The 18,743-nt window shown below is 29.8% G+C and overlaps 2 protein-coding genes across 4 annotated transcripts; both read right to left on the bottom strand.

Moving 5' to 3' along the window:
- Positions 1 to 1,431: 1,431 nt before the first annotated feature.
- Positions 1,432 to 2,154, bottom strand: LOC132713304 (uncharacterized). The gene has a single exon (XM_060695834.1). It carries the CDS (start codon positions 2,152 to 2,154, stop codon positions 1,432 to 1,434), a length of 723 nt encoding a protein of 240 aa, XP_060551817.1.
- Positions 2,155 to 7,994: 5,840 nt separating this feature from the next.
- On the bottom strand, positions 7,995 to 11,759 carry LOC132713303 (uncharacterized). Of its 3 annotated transcripts, none has more exons than XM_060695831.1 (5): positions 11,618 to 11,759; positions 10,553 to 10,792; positions 10,275 to 10,311; positions 9,455 to 9,553; positions 7,995 to 9,022 (listed from the first exon to the last, which is right to left on the bottom strand). In XM_060695831.1, the coding sequence occupies exons 1-5, from the start codon at positions 11,648 to 11,650 to the stop codon at positions 8,847 to 8,849; spliced, it is 585 nt and encodes a 194-aa protein (XP_060551814.1). In that variant the 5' UTR covers positions 11,651 to 11,759; the 3' UTR covers positions 7,995 to 8,846. The 3 variants fall into 3 exon arrangements, with proteins under 3 accessions (XP_060551814.1, XP_060551816.1, XP_060551815.1); XM_060695833.1 differs by lacking the exon at positions 11,618 to 11,759 and adding an exon at positions 11,350 to 11,560; XM_060695832.1 differs by lacking the exon at positions 9,455 to 9,553.
- Between the last annotated feature and the right edge of the window lie 6,984 nt (positions 11,760 to 18,743).

Genomic DNA, 18,743 nt, shown 5'->3' with positions numbered 1-18,743 from the left:
ATTTCTGTGCATAACTTACCTCATTTCAATGATTAACCTTTGTGAGAAAAGAATATTTTAATTAACTATATGATATAATACATTAATTGACACTGTTGTTTTAATTGACACTGTGGTTTACATATGATTAACATGCAAACTAAAAACTTTCATATATTTCATCAAAATTGAATAAGAATGTTCTGTAATGAGGAAGTTGCTACAGAAAAACATACCAACATTTATGCGTACAGTTGTTGTATCGGACCAAATATTAGGCGTACAGTAAGAAAACTGGAAATATTTTATATATTTTCGGATAGATATGGAAAACTACTCTTGTATATCGTTTTGTTTTCAAAAATAAACATGTTGGGACTTAAACTAATCGAATATCTCTATTTAAAACGACTGATACAGTAATCGTTTGCATGTGCATATCAGGTTGACAGTTGAATTTGCAGCAACAAATACCTCAATAACTTCCTCAATTCCATAAAATGTAGTATTTTATTTTGACAATCATGCACAATTATAAGTTCTTATCAGCATGCACAATGCTATTCTTCAAAAAACTACAATAGACAACAAATATTTGGAAAAAAACATGCTCATACCCACTTTCGTTTTCGCTCCCGTCCGCCATTAGGTCGTATCGCATGAATTCACCTCGCTTAAAGGAGTATCGCACCGCTATACGTTCGACCCCCTGTTTAAAGTACATAATTTCAATACACTGTCAGTTCTACAATCGGTGTTTACATAAGCGTGGGAATTTTCACAATCGCTATAGTCTGTTTCAGAGTTATCACTAGCTACAGTAGTGTTACTACACTTAACGAAACTTATAAGTACTCCGATTTCAAACTTGCAGGAAAAATCCGGTTTTCAAAATATATACTAAAATTGAAGGTATTTGATTTTTTTACAATGGTGATCTCAGTTACTGATTTTCTGTTAAGTTTGAGTTATTGTAAAATGCATTTACTATTATAAAATGATGATACTATGATTAAAGTTTATACAGTATCGACTTAGACTAATTAAAGTAATTCTAACACAATATAATATAAAAAATGGTTGGAGTACTTATAAGTTTCGTTAAGTGTATATGATGAGTAGTTTCTACGTGAGAGGTTGCAATGTATATCACTAGTACTTGTCGCACAAGAACTTACACTATTATTTATGTTTATAGTTCTTGATAATCCCATGAGTTCCTAGCAGGAAACACTGGCATTAGATTTTGCTGTTGTATGAGTTTGTCCTGTTGTTTTCCCATGGCCTGAAGAGTCATCAGCAGGTGTTTATTTTGAGGTGCGCTCATCGGTAGAGGAATAACATTGCGAATTTATTGATTAGGTTTAAAGGTGCATTGGTATTTTTTTCGCGGTAGTCTGTGTTGAATTTTTTGCATTTCCTGAGAATAAACATCGTTGATACTATTATTGCTCACAGAATCACTATGGTCTGAATTTCTGATTGCATTTCGACGACTGTATCACTGTCAATATTGATAGCGGTCTGTTTGCTGTTCGATGATTCCAGTATATATGCATATTCACTTTGTTTATTAATGCTATTTGTCATATGTTCGTTATTTGTGGTTCTTAGCCTTTGTATGGTTTCCTTCCAATCTGGGAATTCGTCCTGGACGACCTTTCTGTTTACTATGAGCTTTGCGGGATAGCCTATAAATACTTGACCCTTTTTACTGCGTTGCTTTTTGTACTCTGGCCAAATTTTAGTTCGTACAGCAACTATTTCCAGGGGGTAATCTCTATTTATTCCATAATTTGTGTTTTTCAAAAGGTTGACTTTTGAGAGGATATATTCGACATCTTTCCTCTGTGAGAAGGTACAAATAATTGGTCTAGTCTTACGACGTGGTGCTCCAATTCGATGGCAGACTTCTACACAGATGCAAGAGGTATCAATATCTAGGTACTGCTCAAGGAAGTCAGCAAGCGTATCTTCACAGTTCTCATTCAAATACAGCTCTTGAATGCCTCTGAATATAAGATTGTTTCTACGGCTTCTAGCCTCTTGGTCTATACTCTTGTATTGTAGGGCTTTTAGGTAATATTTAGTTTTATCATGTTCTACTTCTATATTGTCAAGTTTTGTTTCGACGGCTTGCAGACGTTGCGTCAACCCACTATTATTAGCAATCATGTCATACAAGGCATTAAGTTTCTAATCAGTGTCCATTTTCACAAATTCATTTTTAGATACGCATTTAGTATTTTTCATATTGCTATTATTGCTATTATCATAAATGTCTGCGTACGAACCCCCTGTAGATCTTCTTTTACGCTACACCAATGACCAATCTGTCCGTGCACGAGATCCACCATCTTGTGTTGACCCACCTGGTACACCTGATTTAACCTGTGCAAATTTGCCGTTAAATTTTGTCCAAATTCCAAATTAAAAGCCATAGTTTTACCCTATAAAATCCGTATATTAACTCTGACACTGTTTTTTTTTTTCACAAAAAGTTATTTGAAATATGAGTTATTTCCACTAAAAAACACAAAATTCATTTTGTCATACACTTATTTTGTTAAGATATGTTTCAATAAATTTAAATAAAATATTTCTATGACGGGCTGTAAAAAGCGTATTTCCATATTACAGGTTAGCCATGATCATAATAACTGATCTTAGCTTATGATATAATTGTCTATAAATATTTGTACTTGTCAATTTTTCAATTGATCAAGTATATCTTTAGGTGGCTAAATATGCACATTAATAACAATACTGGTACTAAAATAGATATAGATTTAACAAAATTTGCTATAGGTGGCGCAGGATTTCTACTTCCTTCTTTTTAATAAAATACTCTATGGAGGTGTTAACTTCTTGTTTGTTTTAAATTTGCAAAATTTGATCTCATTAATGTTCCTAGATCACTGCCGTAGGGACGCGTGTGTGAATTGGTTTTTCGTTTTCAATGACACAATTTTTTTTTACTTAAATGCTTTAAACAGTGATAAGGCATTAGAAATATCACTGCTTTCTGTGAACAGGGTTAAGCAAACAAAATCCAAATTCTTTTCCAACTTTGTTCTGTGTTTGGCAGCCTATTTGGCTAATTAACAAAGGAAAATTGTTAAATAACCCAAATGCGTTATCTGATAAAATTCCCGCAACTTCGTCTATTCAGTTTATCAAAAAGAACAAAGTCGCCCGCTTATTTTATATATTATTCAATTAAACATTGTTTATTTATATGATATATTCAATAAAGATCATGTTATTTCAGCTTTGTAATCTTTTTCTTTTATATAGGATCATATGCCTAGCAATTCAATTGACAAGGATTATCATATAGATACAAAATGAATGATATCGATGGCTCAGCGCAATACTGGTCTCAGTGACATTTTTACCAAAAATCACTTTTTTTTACATATTTTGATAATGTAAGGTCAAATACACATTCTGTGAAAATTTTAGGGTAATTTATGTTTTTTTGCCTTTTTTATTTACAGTTAAAATGAAAGACTATCTCAGGTAGTTCAATTTCGTCAGTGCAATATAGGTCTAACTTGAGTTGGTCTCTTATTGCGATGTCAAAAATATCACTTTTCCTCAAAAATGCTTGAGTTAGACCTTAAATGTTTTATTTCCAGGTACAAAATAATATGCATATCCCATTGAAATGTGTTATAAAGAATGTGAGAATTCATGAAAACACTAGAAATTATTTGCCTCCATCAGTGCTTTGTATTTCATCGCAAAATATTAGCCAATTGCATATCATATGCAAGTAACTGTAAACGAAAAATCTTGAAAAAAAAAATAATTTAGTGTCACAATTAAACGTTTATTTTGTCTTTGAAGTAATTACATCATACTCATACTGTATTATTTGATAACATAAAGTGCAGTTGAAACTATCATTTTTGTACAATTTATAAAAGACAGTGTATGTTTCTCATGCACACATTTAAAATGGAAAATAACACGTGTTACACTAGTGGATTCATAACCTCTGATCCCCTCTAAAAATTCTTTTTTTTTAGTTTGACCTTTGTTTAATCATAATATGCTGACATTTCCTAATTCTTAATTTTACACTTTGTTCATATTTATATAATGTGTTCTGCTTAAGATGGTGTAAGGGGGTAGACTGTACATTGTTTCACTGCCAAATCAAACTTAGCCTGTAACAAAATGAACAATTTCAGGTTTTTTTTAGGGCGTTCTAAGGCTTTTATTTTTGAATTATGTATCTACTACTGTATCACTCTCTTTGATCAAGTAAGGTTATATATTACAAACTTTACACTATCAACTCCAGCAAAACAATGGCAACATAGCGTCAACATGTGCAAATCACACTCTTCACAATACTTACATTATTGATACAATATCTTTCTGTCTGATGTGATATGTGCAGAAAAAAATCAAAATATGCACACTTATATATTATAATGACCTTTTCAGTTCTTGTATTCTGGTAATTGTTTACATCACACAGCTCCATTGAATTTTTGAGAGTGCAATTGTCAAAAACTCTTTGACTTATGTGGCAGAAACAGCTATAGGTTGATAAAAATGTTTCATTTTAGATCTAAAAGCCATTAATTTTACCTATCAAATTTAATGAAATTAAAAATGTAATGACTATCAACTGCTTTTGGTATAGTATCAGTGTCAGTGAGAAAATTCAAACATTTATCCATTCTAATTGTTTATTGCTTATCTAAGGTGTGCACATGGTGCTTCAGATGTGCACCTTTTCATATCTGAATGAATAAGTGGTTGCAAGTGTTTAAAGCACATCTTACTTTACAAAAATGATTCTGAATTATATCATATGCTAACAATACTTTGTACTATGAATCCATGTTAGTGGGTTGTATTGCCCTACTTTTTTCTCTAAAATGTGTTTGACAACCACTTGTTATTTGGTCAAAATTTAGAGGTAAAATGACTTTGATATATAAAATGATTACAACAAGTATGAAAACAAAAAAAATGTGCTTTAATCACATGTTGAAAATTGTAAAAAAGGGGAGATAATAATTTAGAAACATATTTACCAATCAGTATATTTTATAAAGCTATCAAATAAAATGAAAATGATCTATCTATTATCTATTCAAAATATGGTATTATGCTCAAAATCAATTTATGTTATATGAAATAATGAAAAACCATATGAATACATTACGAATAATGTAGTATATAAATGTAACAATCAAAATTATGCGTGAATAAAGGGAGGTAATTAAATACTTATATCATCGACATAAATAATGTATTTGTATAGATTTAAATAAATTAATAACATTTTTAGATACAGTGAATGACTACTAAAATAGAACAGTCTTTTTATGCCGATTTGTACTAAAAAAAATATTGACGAGTTTGTAAAAAGTTGCAAGTATATTTAGATCTACTTGAAAACTGATTTTAAAATTGTAAAGCACTTTTGCATTCAAACCCTTCGGGCAAAATGTTTCTAACTTATGTATCCAGTATGTCTCTTTCAAAAGTCTCCCCATATTATCATGAAGTTTATCAATCGGCATAAAGGAAAAGTCATCAAGTGAGTGATCTTCGGAATTGAAATGAATTGCAACATTAGAAGAAAAATTGGGATGATTATTACTTCTTATATCAAATTTATGGCTGTTCATTCTTTTTGATACCTGTTGATGGGTTTGGCCGACATACTGTATTTTACATTTTTTACAAGTAATTAAATAAATCACGTCACTAGAAGTACAATTTCCATCAAAATGCATTTCGAATGTTTCTCCAGTATTTGTACTTGTGAATTTACTATTTTCTTCAATATTTTCAACATGTGATTAAAGCACATTTTTTTTCGATTTCTAAACTTTCACATAAGTAACTGTTGTTTTCATACTTGTTGTAATTACTTACTAGCCTAGTTTCCCTATGAAAATATATGTATCTTTTGATCCAGTTATTTTATGTAATTCCTTTCGAAAATTATATATGCTGTTTTTTTAAAAAAGTATATTTATACATACATATGCACATGTTTTATTGTAATACTTATTGTAATATTATCACGTTCCTTTTACGCGCCAAATGTAACGTCTATTAACGTAGACGTTTGTTTTGTACGTTTACGTCATTTTTATATATGTATCAACTGAGGAAGCTTAATAAAGCGAAACATGTTTTGATACTTAATTTGTGTTGGTTTTTGATCCAATTATCCTATATATAAAATGAAACACTTTTATTAATATATGCACGGTTTTCAGCAAAGCATGTCGTACAATTTGCACATTACACTTTCAAAATTTATTCTAAACAGTTGAGAAAGTAAATTTAAAAGTTGTAATAAAAGCATGGTCGAACAGCAGTTTTCATTTTTTGAAAATATTTGATATTTATAAATAATTATATCATCAGAAAAGAGAACCACAAACATTAAATTCATTAAGATTTAGCACATAACAGTAATATCGGAAATTCGGAACCACAGCATTTTAGCACCATTGGTTGTAATGGTGTGCATTGAGAAAATAAAATGTGTCTTCTTTGTAGAAATGTGAGTTATACAAAATGTACATTCCCTGTTTTCAAACTTTGGTGATATCATAATAAATACCTGGATCGTCAGTCATCATTGTTCATGACTACTGTTCATAACACTACATGAATCAAAACTGTTTGCATATTTTTTAGAATTCAAATTTATTGCACAGATAATCTGCAAAAGATCTTTGGTAAATCTGAATCTCAAGCAAATTTAAAAAGAAGAAAGAAGTGTACTTTCATCTAAAATCAGCTCGCATGATATATTAATTGAAAAATATTAAAGGTAAAGTTCTTCTACAGACTTCTGCAGAATATTTTAAACAATGTTTAAATTAATAAAACAATTTTGTTCAAAATCTAAATTTTTTATTTATATCAAAATTTTTAAGGTACAACAGTTCTAACTCAAATATTTGTACCACTTTTACCAAATTGCAAGAGGGAATTTGAGTCCAACTCAAGTTAGTCTTATATTGCGCTCAGAATTTCAGCGCAATAAAGGTCTAACTCTAAAATACACAATTTGTAACATTTTAATAAAAAAATATATAAATGGCATTATTTCTTATTATAATTAATGTTAGCATAACAAAATAAAGTTTTCTAATATAAGTATTTTTGAATAAAATCAGTTTTTTGTCTCTCCTGAACATTTTCAAAAAAAGCAGTTAGACCAGTATTGCGCTGAGCCATCGATGTGCATTTATTATTGTTGATATATAGAGTTGGAATATTCGGGGTTGTTTTGGGGTTTTACGTAACACCAACACTGTAAAGGCCATATGGCAACTTGCCAGCTTTACTTGTGAAGGATGACCTAAAATGCCCCTCCGTGCATTTTTTTACAGAAGAAGTATAACCACCGACGTTCCGTAATGTGGCGGGATATCTTTCTCATATGAAAGAATACAAAGTTTCTGCTTGGTTCATGTCCATAGCGGTGAGGAGCAGGCGATTTGATGTTTACTACCTTCACCACTTGGTCTCGTACGTGGGCCACGCCTTTCCTTATTTAAGTGTGGATCGATTGATATTTTGATAAGTTTTGATTCTGCTGAGTTATCAGAGTCAGGACTAGAACAGAACTCATGCCTTCGGCTCCTAGGCTGAGAGACAGACATCTTATTCACAAGCCTACTTCCTTTGAATATTAAAATATACTATATTTTGTTAACATGGGTTAATAAAATTACATACATCAAAAAAGTCTCAGTGAATTAAGAAAATCTCTAAGGTTTTATTTATACGCGAAAGTACCTAAATAATTAAAAATAAGCAGCTGAATCATTGAGATGCCTTGTTTAATGAACTTCTGAATCCCATAGGGAGATAACATCTACATACAGGCGCGGCTGAATGTAACAACTTATCTGACTGGTCTGCAAATAATAGTCAGCCAGAAATGCGTTAGGTTTATCAATTGCTTACACAACCATTCTTATAATAGTTAATGATTCAAGGAAAAGTTTACAATGAAAGAATATTAACATTTTCTTCAATGGATGATATAAATAACAAAGTTCTACAAAGAAATATAAAAAGACTATAATCAGAGTACTACAAAGAACTTGAATATATTTGTGCTAAATCAACAAAATAATATTGAGAAAAACAGACTCTCTTAAGAAAACCAAACAAGGCAGAATTGAAAATGTTGCCGGCTCGATTTCATTGAGCCTGTTCATGGATGGTACTGAAAAGTGTAAGTTACCGTCCACGTCCCCTAGCACCGTCTTAAGCAGAATTCAACATTTAAACACGAATATGGTGACATTTGGATTTGGAAACATTCACAGATGTGTTCATACGACGGTTATCATAGAACCTTCAATGTCACACAGAAGTTCCATTCCATGAAAAGCGGCGTATGGTCCCCAAGTAATAAAAAGCTTGTGCCCTAAACGAGAAAACAATGGGAGGAACTAAACTAATGGAATTTTGAAAAGGGGTCAGAGGTTATGAAGCCTGCATATCACAGATAAAACGTCAAAAGACAAAGTTAAAAAGCAGGCAACATATCCTAAGGGTGATTCAACATGATTCAAGTAGGAATGTTGGAACCACCCAATTAGAAAATGCCAAAAGACAAATTTAAAAACATATCCTAAGGGTCAGACAGCTATTGACAGATTTTAAAATACTGCTTTCATATTGCATGAATACTTAAATGATCCCTCCCATTTCCTGTTGAGAGTAAATTCGGATGGGAAAAGGCCACATAAATCTTTTCATTTTTCTTCAGCTGAAATGCTGCACCAACGTTGATTGACTGTTCACTTTGTTAATCAGGTATTTGACACACGGAATGAACATTCTCAACGATAATGAGTTCACTTCTTTGTTTCCACATTGTCATAAAAACTTCCGACATTCATTCTGATTGTAAGCTGTACATTAATAAAGTAATGACCGGATTTCTTGATAGATATCGCTCCCTCTTCGTCTAGATATTGTACATCGCTGCCGACCCTTAAATCTGACTTCCAGAATATGTTTGAGCTTTGACCTGGAATAGTAATAAAATTATGTATGATGAATTGAGAAATACAATGTTTGTTTCAAGTTTACATTTTATATAACTGTTAGCAGACGGTGATTGTCTTTTTCAATTTATCCACTGTTACCGATTTTATTTTTATCATAGTTGTTAAAAAATAAATCTAATGTAGTTTGCATGGGTTCCGACAATGTGTAAACTAGTATTTACTACTTCTGTAAATGTATGAACTATATTTTAATCAAATAATACAATTGTTTAGAACCTTCTATTTCTAATGCGCTATATAGGCCATGGAAAGTTTATTTGGCTTGTATTGTGATTGGGTATCATATATTTTCGCGTACAGCTGGATTAGTTTTACTAAGGTTAAAAACATGTCAAAATCTAGTTTTACTGATCTATCAGACGTGAAAATGCCAAACATGTTAACAGTTTTACCTGACTTTAAACTTGCTCCTTTAAACTTAAGTCGTACATTTGATATATTTCTTTCCTCAATTTCACAATCAAACATGGTTAGGTTTGATAAGTTATGTTCTAAAATGATAATAATGATAATAATAATAATAATAATAATAATAATAATAAATGCTAGCGGGTATTAAAAATATCATATGCACATTTAATGTTACAAAACAATTACAAAAATCAAATTGAGTTAAATATTTTAAGATTGCAACTTGGCAAAAATGAAAGTTCAATGACAGAAAACTAAAGGCAACAACAAATTGAGTGGTATAACATCTCATTGTCATAGAAAAATAACATTCACAAGTGAATGGAATATGATGATAAAACTGAAAATACTATTTGATCTCAGAGTCACTTTACAAGAACATTAATATTTCTTTTCTAACATATAGATGATATTCAAGTTTGTTTTCTATAAATAAGGGGATTTATATTCATAGAGTGGTAAGAAAATAAATATTTCATGAGTGACGGTAGCCACGAGTAAATTATTATAGTTTTCATACCACAAGATAAAAATAAATTCTTTATTTAAAAAACTTAAATTTTCTGTTTATTATTTTTTTCCCTTTTTTAACATTACAATTTGAAAGACTACCCCTTAAATTTTTTATATTGGCTAACTTTAGAAGAAAGAAATCCGGCACAACACCAGTGAAAATACGGTTACACTGTAAATGAATTATCAATACATTTTTACACTTAAGATAAGGTAATAGAAAATACACATTTTTTATCAACATTTCTCAATACTTCATTTATAAGTATATAATAAAATGTAATATACCAGGGTTTGCATCTTTGTCATATCTTGCTTCAGTCATCTACAAAAAATCAGTAAGTAAAACAATTAGAAAACGTTTACTAGGTATAAGATATGTATCTCTTGATAGTGCTAAATTGATAATTAAGATTTATTACTTTAACTATTTTCAAAGGATATAAGGATATAATAATGTTCTTTCATTATAGAAACAAATTTAATGATATAAAAAGGGAAATGGAATGAAAAGAAAAGACCTAACAAAAAGAAAGGAACAACAAAAACTGTTATACGCTGTTTACCTTTGACACAATAGCATATATCGCCTTACTAGCTTCAACGCAATAAGACCCGTCAACTTTCTTGGGTTTTAGATGTTCAGTCCATTCAGGTTTTCCTTTTATATTGTCAATGTTCTCGTTATTGAAGCAAAACATTGTTTCGGTATGTCTTGGCAGGAACCGTGTCACTAGTAAAGGTATCTGTACAAGTTCAAGGCATGCAGCTAACACAACCAGTCTGACAAATAGCTGTTTCTTTACCTTAAATAAAAAGGTCAGGATCGTATCATCATGGGTAGTATTACCATCAGTATTAACAAAATAAGATATTACAACGTAAATAAATATCATTCAAAGTACTTAAAAATTAAAGAATACTTTTGATGTTAATTTGATTTGATATTTTATAAAATAATAGGTGTGTATTTTGTGTTCAACTTTAACTGATATCGTATACAATCATGCCTATTAATGTAATTAAAAACATAATAAGAAGTTGTTTATTGTAACAACATAAAATACAGTTACTGTTATTCAAATATCACATTGCATCTAAATAACCTTGAAAATGGTTTATGAAATTAGTTTTAATATCCGTACGTTAATGTATCAATGACCTAGCCGAGTACATTTGGCATTAAAACAAATGTACCCGTTTGTTATAGCAAAAATATGTCGGATCAAATCTTCTGAGTATTCTAAACGTTAATACATTTAACTAATGCAGAAAAAACTTTCACCCTTAAACAAATTTGTACTAAACACTGTTTATGTTTTAACTAATGATAAAAATATCGTTTTATATATAAGCAGTCTACCTGAATAGCTGATTAATACGATTCTAAAGTGTGCATTTAACCAATGCATATACAACTCTTGAAACATCTTATTATGTCCCAAGTTTTTTCACATGTTATCGCAGGAGAAGAACATTTCTTAAAGAACAGACATGATAGTGAGCGAATTGAATACATGCTTAAAATAATCCTGCAATAATGTGTTGTATGTAATATGTCTGATTTGAATAACTTTTATTTTAATAGTAACAAACATTTATGTTTAACGTAAAAAAGTAAAATAATTTACCTTTAGGTTTAGGTCCATAACAAACGTTATCATATTGTTCAAACCGTTTTACGATAAAAGTACTTGTCTTTACATTAACCTAATTTTAAAACTGATTTAATTAGGAAACTACCTGTGTTTACATATATAGGTATTATATCACAAATGACTAATTGGAAAACACCAATATTATATTATAATAATAAACAATTCAGTCACATAGGGAGTTTTACAGGTCATAATTATTCATATCATTTCGAACAATTGAAATACGAGTTGTGAGTTTATGTTTAATTCAATCTAGTTACAACCAATTGAGTTTTCATTGTTTATTAGGTACATGCAACATTATTACTTAGATGCTTAATATTTTATGTTAATCATCATTTTTATAAACCATAGAAACAACACTTTAATCATAATGATAATGCATTCTGTGGTACTATTATACAAATCTAGAAATATTGATGCATAACACATTAAACTCAGAAATGAAAATTAAATAATTACAAAATGAACATAAATAAAAATTTTAACGTTTATACTGGGCGACATGCACTGTCGCAGATGTAGCGATAGCGCAATTTACCGTATACCTCCGAAAGTGGTAGCTCTGTTATTTACCTGGCGTGATTATTTTTGTGTTGTAAAAGAGACGGTACTTAAATTAAATGATAGAAAAAATATAATGATACCTGAAATCACCGACGATATAACACAGAAAAAATTTCCCAAGGGTGTTTACAGTATTTAGGGAGGATATACTTAACTGAAACACAAAACGAGTAAAAGGTGATATTTGCAAGTCTTCAGCAATAAAGGTGTAACCCCGACACCCCCCCCCCAAAGAGAAACATACAACAAACAGTTTTAAGTATCTTTTGGAACAATTCTATAGTATATTTAATTAAGTGGTTCCAAACCTCTCTTTTTTATACTGAAATTTTGGCAACATTCATTTTCTATTTATAAAGAATATTTAAGTTCTTATTTGTTAAAAGGACATGTATCGTATTATTTATTTTAAAGAAATTTACTTACATGAGTGTACATTTTATAATACCCTCTGTTATGATTATTTAATACGAGTACAAATGTAATTCTAAAACTGATGCCTTTAAACTAAATAAGCACTTTTTTAGATTTCTTTGTTGGTCACTATCATGGGCTTAACTCTTCCGATAAAACGTTAGTAATTCGAACGCACGAGAAGCCAAAAAACCTCTATATTTAGTGTAGAAATTTTCGAATAATTAATCTATTTTCAAAATAGTTCTTTTAAATCACCTGAATAATTATTGTAATCGTGTACAATCAATAATTCTATACTTGAAATGTGGAAAAAATGTCAAAATCTCCAATGGATATGTCAAATCATCTTAATAATAAGTTTATTAATGATATATACTTGATATTAGTATGTTAACCCTAACACATAACACCGCTTTACCAGACATTGGTTCACAATATTTACATACGTAATAGTTTTTTGTTGTTGTTTTTTTGCAAAAAGGAAATAATCTAGTCGCTTTAATTATAGTGCTGACTTCACATTTCCTTCCTGGTTTACATTAAAAATATTGCTGCCGTTATCTATTGCTGTGAAGTAATTATATCATAGCTACTTTCTGTACTTTTTTCATTTCGTCCGGATAGGTTTTTTTAGCCTATTTGTTTTAAATGTTTATATCTTGTTTTTTTATATTGTCAGACTGTCTTTTACTGTCTATATTTAATCTAAGGTATTACAATAGTAGTTTAAAACTTTTTTAAAAAACAATTATTTGATTATGTTTCGTCATTAGATAGAATATTTCGGTCTACTTATCATATATTTTGCAAACGATATTGAATTCAAAATCATTTAAGAGACTAGCAAACTTGCAATTGTAATAGAACTGACTGTATCACCGATACAAGTTCCTAACAAGACGGTAGGATGTAAACGCTTGAGGAGCTTGTAACGAAAAAGAATATGCATCGTCCTCCAAAAATAAGTCCCCCATCATATACCACATGGAATATGCTGATCCTAATGATGCTTGATTCCTGAAAAAATTGTCATCGTCAACATTCTGCCCCAACCAGTTGACCCATAAACGTTAAAATTGTGCCTACTGATAATGTATTTACATTAATCACCAACTAACACATATGCATAAAAACAGTTGTATCTTTTTTCTAGTCAAAACAAAATTAAAAACAAATGCTAAAGGCAAGGAAAAATATTTTCTCAGCTAATATGACACTAATTTGACCAGAGTTTGAGTTTTGTTATTCCCTTGACATATAATTCAGATATGAAAGACAAAACAAGTCCTCGTATCAACAAAATAATCAAGATCTGATGTACTAATTGTTAAAAAAAAATTGTAAAATAACAACGTCACGGGAGAAATTGTTATCCGAGTATCATAATTCTAATTCCTTTATCAGTCGCAAAAAATAAATAAATAAATAAGCCGGTAATTTTGTTTTCAAATCTGTCCTTGTGTACTCATCTACAAACCTCTAGTAAGATAAAGAACGTTGACTTGTACAACGATAAAATGTAGACACTTCCAGTGTACAAGTTATAGCTTTTTAGAGTACTTGGTATAGCGGGAAATATGTAATACTGTTCTAGTATGATAAATTTTTAGTATGATAATAAAACTCGAGAAATCGATCAACATTTGAGTTAGATTCTGATAGCAATTTTCACTACATGTAAATTTTATTACATATATTGCTATATAAACAAATTACCAATACCCGATATGTCCTTAAAATATTATGTGACTTAATAAGATCTTGCTTTCTGAAAAAAAAAATAATAATATAAATATATTTTGTATACCCATTTTACGCTGTAAGTAGTCAATTTTATGTCTATCTTACTGAACCTGTGTGACTATATGAGGCAAGCTTTGAAAAACTGTCAATTTTACTTTTTACGACGGTCATAAATAAACTAGGTTTTGGTATTTGAAAAATAACCCCCAAAACAACAACATTCCTCCCGTGAGCGAAAGTGATTTTTATTTTCAAATTGGCATTGAATCTTGATATTTTGATTATTTTTGTACATATTAATATCTGGCATCTAATAAAGGAAAAAAAGTGTTATAGGAACTGAGAAATTGAATTTAATTTACTATTGATAATGTTCTTGATTCGTATCAGGTTTGTGGTCCCATGCCGTGATTTAAGCATCAAGTTTAAATTAGTGCAAGTTTTTGACGGACTTTCTCCTTTTATAAATATAATCATTCTTACGTTTCATGACAATAAACTAATATAACCATTTTTATGTGGTGATCCTAACTATCTAAATATTTATAGTCTTTACGGTTGATTTTAACATAAAACGTTTACGATTTCAAGATTTATTTTGATATTTCACAAGTCAGCCAATTGTAAGAGACGGTTTATGAAGACTATGAGAGTGGGTGCAAAACATCTATTTTTCCTTGTGGAGCATTAAATGGGAGACAATTAAATAAATATTGACATTACAGAATAATGAGGGTTACCTCCATTAAGTTTCCAATCGGAATTTACTCTATTACTTTTTAAGCGTTTAACTTGTATCTTCGATTACAAGGGGAAATATTTCACAAAAACAATTATTTATATTAAATTTACCAATTTATTTAATAAGAGGAGTAATGGCCATGGCTCACATAACTTTACGAATAATTTATAATTTATGTTATTTATTTTCGATCGGAGAACAGATGCTTTCTTCGTTGCTTTTAAATTACAGTTACAACAAAAAAGGCTGGTGGCGTTTAAGCGTTCAACTTGTATCTTTGATTATAATTCCTTTACGTCACTTGTACATGTAAGTGTGCTATATAAGAAGATTCGTATGGGACATAACTTGTCAAGGCTTATATCAATTAAGCGGTCTTATCCAATCGGGAAGTAAGTTGATTTGTCAGTTTCTAGGTATTGCTTAAGGTATATATTTAGTCGATCGTACGATAATAGAACAAACAAATTTTATGACACGAGCCATACGGATAGCCATATCAATCGAACCACTATCAGAAACAAATGTAAGTTATTATATGTTATATAAAATATATGATATCGTTCTTGTTAATTTAGAGGTGGTAATTACATAAATTCCGAAACACGCAAGTATTTTCATGTTTTTTTTAGCTGGCATATTTTGTTTTTTTACAATTTACATTTTTTCAGACGATATGTTTCTTTTTTAAAAATAACTTTGTCATGTACAGTTATGAAGTCGATGATTTAATTTCATCAGATTCTGCTGTTTGTTTAAGTGGTCAGTAGAAGTCACATTATAATTCGAGATAACTTTCGTATCACAAGTACCATTTCTAATTCTGTATGTCTGTTTACAAAAATCTATGTTTTGTGTTTTGAGGTTATTATAAATTGTTGAGTAAAAAAAATGAATTTTATTGATTATGTTGGACGAGGCATCAGCCCAGTATGATATAGGTTTTGTAGCAGTGAACGAATCAAGTAGAATCAGTTTTGTTCTCAGCCATGTTTAATAACCCCTTTATTTTCGTCTATCAAAACAAAGAAACAAAAAAAAACGTAACAAAACAACAACAAATACAAAAATAACAAAAAATCAACAACAAAAACAACAACAACAACGAAAAAAAAGGGGGGGGGAAGGAAAAGAAGCAACAACAAAATAACTTGTGAAAAAACACGTACAGATATACTAAATAAAGAATTATTTATTCATAAATCGTTCAATACCTTGTACAAAGTACTGTATTGATAAATGCAAAGTTTACGATCTGTAATGATTTGTAAAGTTTTACAGTTTAACAGTTAAGGAGGACATTTTTATTCATTAGAGTATTAGAATATCAAGTTTTATGTTGTACTTATATATCATTATCTGTGTGTAACATGCGAAACAAAACAGCTGGATAAATATATTTAAATTTGTAATTGATATAGAATAACAATAAGTATAATCTTTAAAATAACCAAAAAAGAAAAAAATAGAAAAAAGAGAATAATATCAGTTTTCAAGAATGTATCAATTTTTATGTGTTCATAATGCTACATATACGTACTAGATCAGTGAATAAAATAACTGTAATTTTATGCGTACCAGTGAGATACTGGTTCTATCCGTGTAATACATTTCATATCACCCATATTAAGTTACCAATTACATGTTTGTTTGTACATTTCATTATTGATGTGAATTTATTCTAAGTAAGCCACGAGCAATAATATCTAGGTTAACATGTGTTCCTTAAGTCATTACAATATGCACATACTATAGCAAAAAATAATACTGAATTTCAATTTGTTTCATATTGTATTTTGTACATGAACATAGCTTTCTTTCAATATTTCTATGTTTACCCTCTTCTAGAGCTAATTTACGCGAAAATCACTAAACCTTGATAACATGTCACGACATTTCAAGTTATTAACACATTTTAGTTACTTCCTTTTGGTAAATTCAATTTTAAACAGATAATAGCTCTTTAATTTAGAAAAAGTACATCCTAACCCGTAGCATGCCTTATATGTTTATCTCGATTTCTCATTATCTCGACTTTTATTGCGATAACGAGAGTCGACTGTACTTTATTGCCTCATTTGTTGATCGTAAAGGCTTTGTTAACATAGTATTTATATACACAGTTGTAATATTATCATTAAGTCAATAGATATGACAACATAACATATTTTTAAACATCTTTTGACAAGCTATTAAAAATATTATCATTTGTTTCTTTTGAAAACACCACTTTGTAGTGAATTTCACTATTCTGTATACTCTGTATACGTACTTTATTATAATTCTGACTTTGCATAGCTAATAAAGGAAGTCGTCAAAATTCATCTTGAACTGAACATAATGCATTATTATGGTTTGTTTGCTGTCATTATAATAATAGCAGTGTTTGGTGTTATGATTCCGGATATATGTAATATATGTTTATAAATAAGTGATTTGATATTGGCCCTGTTATTTGTCCGAGGGCAGTCGTATTGGCCCAAGGCCGAAGGCCTAGAGCCAATACGACTGACCCGAGGACAAATAACAGGGCCAATATCAAATCATTTATTTATTGACAATTTTGTTAAATAGCTACATGTACTTATAATATTTCACATTTTATTCTCGGATATTTCTTCTTATTTTAATTCTAACATATTTTAATCAAAACAAAGAACAACTGTAAAAATAACTACATTTTATCAGTTTGTATGGAAACCCTACATTTTGTAACTTGTACATGTACAACAAAATGTCAGACTGTGAATGTTTAGAAACTGAGAATATTTTGTTTCCTTTATGCAACCTGTCGGTGTGAGTTAAAATAAAATGGCTGCCATATCCCATTTTTTTTGCAGATATCTATATTTGAAAGTCATATATGATATTGATTCAAACTACTTAGTATTTCTGTAGTGAATGCCATATTCTAACACAACCATTGAGCATATATGTAGTAAGACCAAAAGTGTGTAAATATGCACCGATATCACTGTTGTCAATCTATATTTAGACTTGTGACGTACTTGTCACGCGCTGAAAATAATAATTAAAGAACCAAATCAGTTACTATTTGTACTGCGTTGTAACGATAAAGTAATCTAAAAGTTACTATACTAAGTCATTAAATACCCAGATTTGCCGATGATTAGACACAATCAGTTTAACAGTTGCTGTGCTTTATTTTATACATGTATGTTCGTTATATCTGTATAATAAATATTTAAATTTTTTTACAGTTGAAGAAAATGACGTGTTTTGACATACTTCTGGGAAACTGAGAAAAACCTTTCATTTTTTAGAAAAATAAATTGGATTTGTTTTCAAGGATGTAAAATGTATTTTGAATTAGCGAGATATTGTCCATTTTTTTTATAAAAAAATAATTATCTAAATTTTTAAGGAAAAAAAATATATTTAAATTGGGAAAATTAATTGTTTAATGACCCAAAAATTTATCCCTTAACCAAAAAAAAATGTCCGGAAGCAGAAACAAAGATAAACATTTAATGATATGTCAAAACCAAAAAAACAAAAGCGGGTAAAAATTTCAATAACTGTTATTTTATGAAATTTTTTCAAATGTGCGTTTGAAAAAACACCTCTCCCTTGACAGCTGACTATTTTTCATAATTAAACAGACAAAAA

The sequence above is a fragment of the Ruditapes philippinarum genome, unplaced genomic scaffold (assembly GCF_026571515.1).
Source record: "Ruditapes philippinarum isolate M1 unplaced genomic scaffold, ASM2657151v2 ctg10854_1_1_1_1, whole genome shotgun sequence".
In the NCBI taxonomy this organism is placed as follows: Eukaryota; Metazoa; Mollusca; class Bivalvia; order Venerida; family Veneridae; genus Ruditapes; species Ruditapes philippinarum.
This window is presented reverse-complemented; position numbering and strand designations above follow the sequence as displayed.

Coding starts and splice junctions, on each gene's coding strand:
- LOC132713303 (XM_060695831.1), bottom strand. CDS start 11,650: ATGATAACGTTTGTTATGGACCTAAACCTAAAG. Junction 10,793..11,617: donor TTATGGACCTAAACCTAAAG/GTAAATTATTTT, acceptor TTTTTATTTAAG/GTAAAGAAACAGCTATTTGT. Junction 10,312..10,552: donor TATATGCTATTGTGTCAAAG/GTAAACAGCGTA, acceptor GATTTTTTGTAG/ATGACTGAAGCAAGATATGA.
- LOC132713304 (XM_060695834.1), bottom strand. CDS start 2,154: ATGATTGCTAATAATAGTGGGTTGACGCAACGTCTGCAAGCCGTCGAA.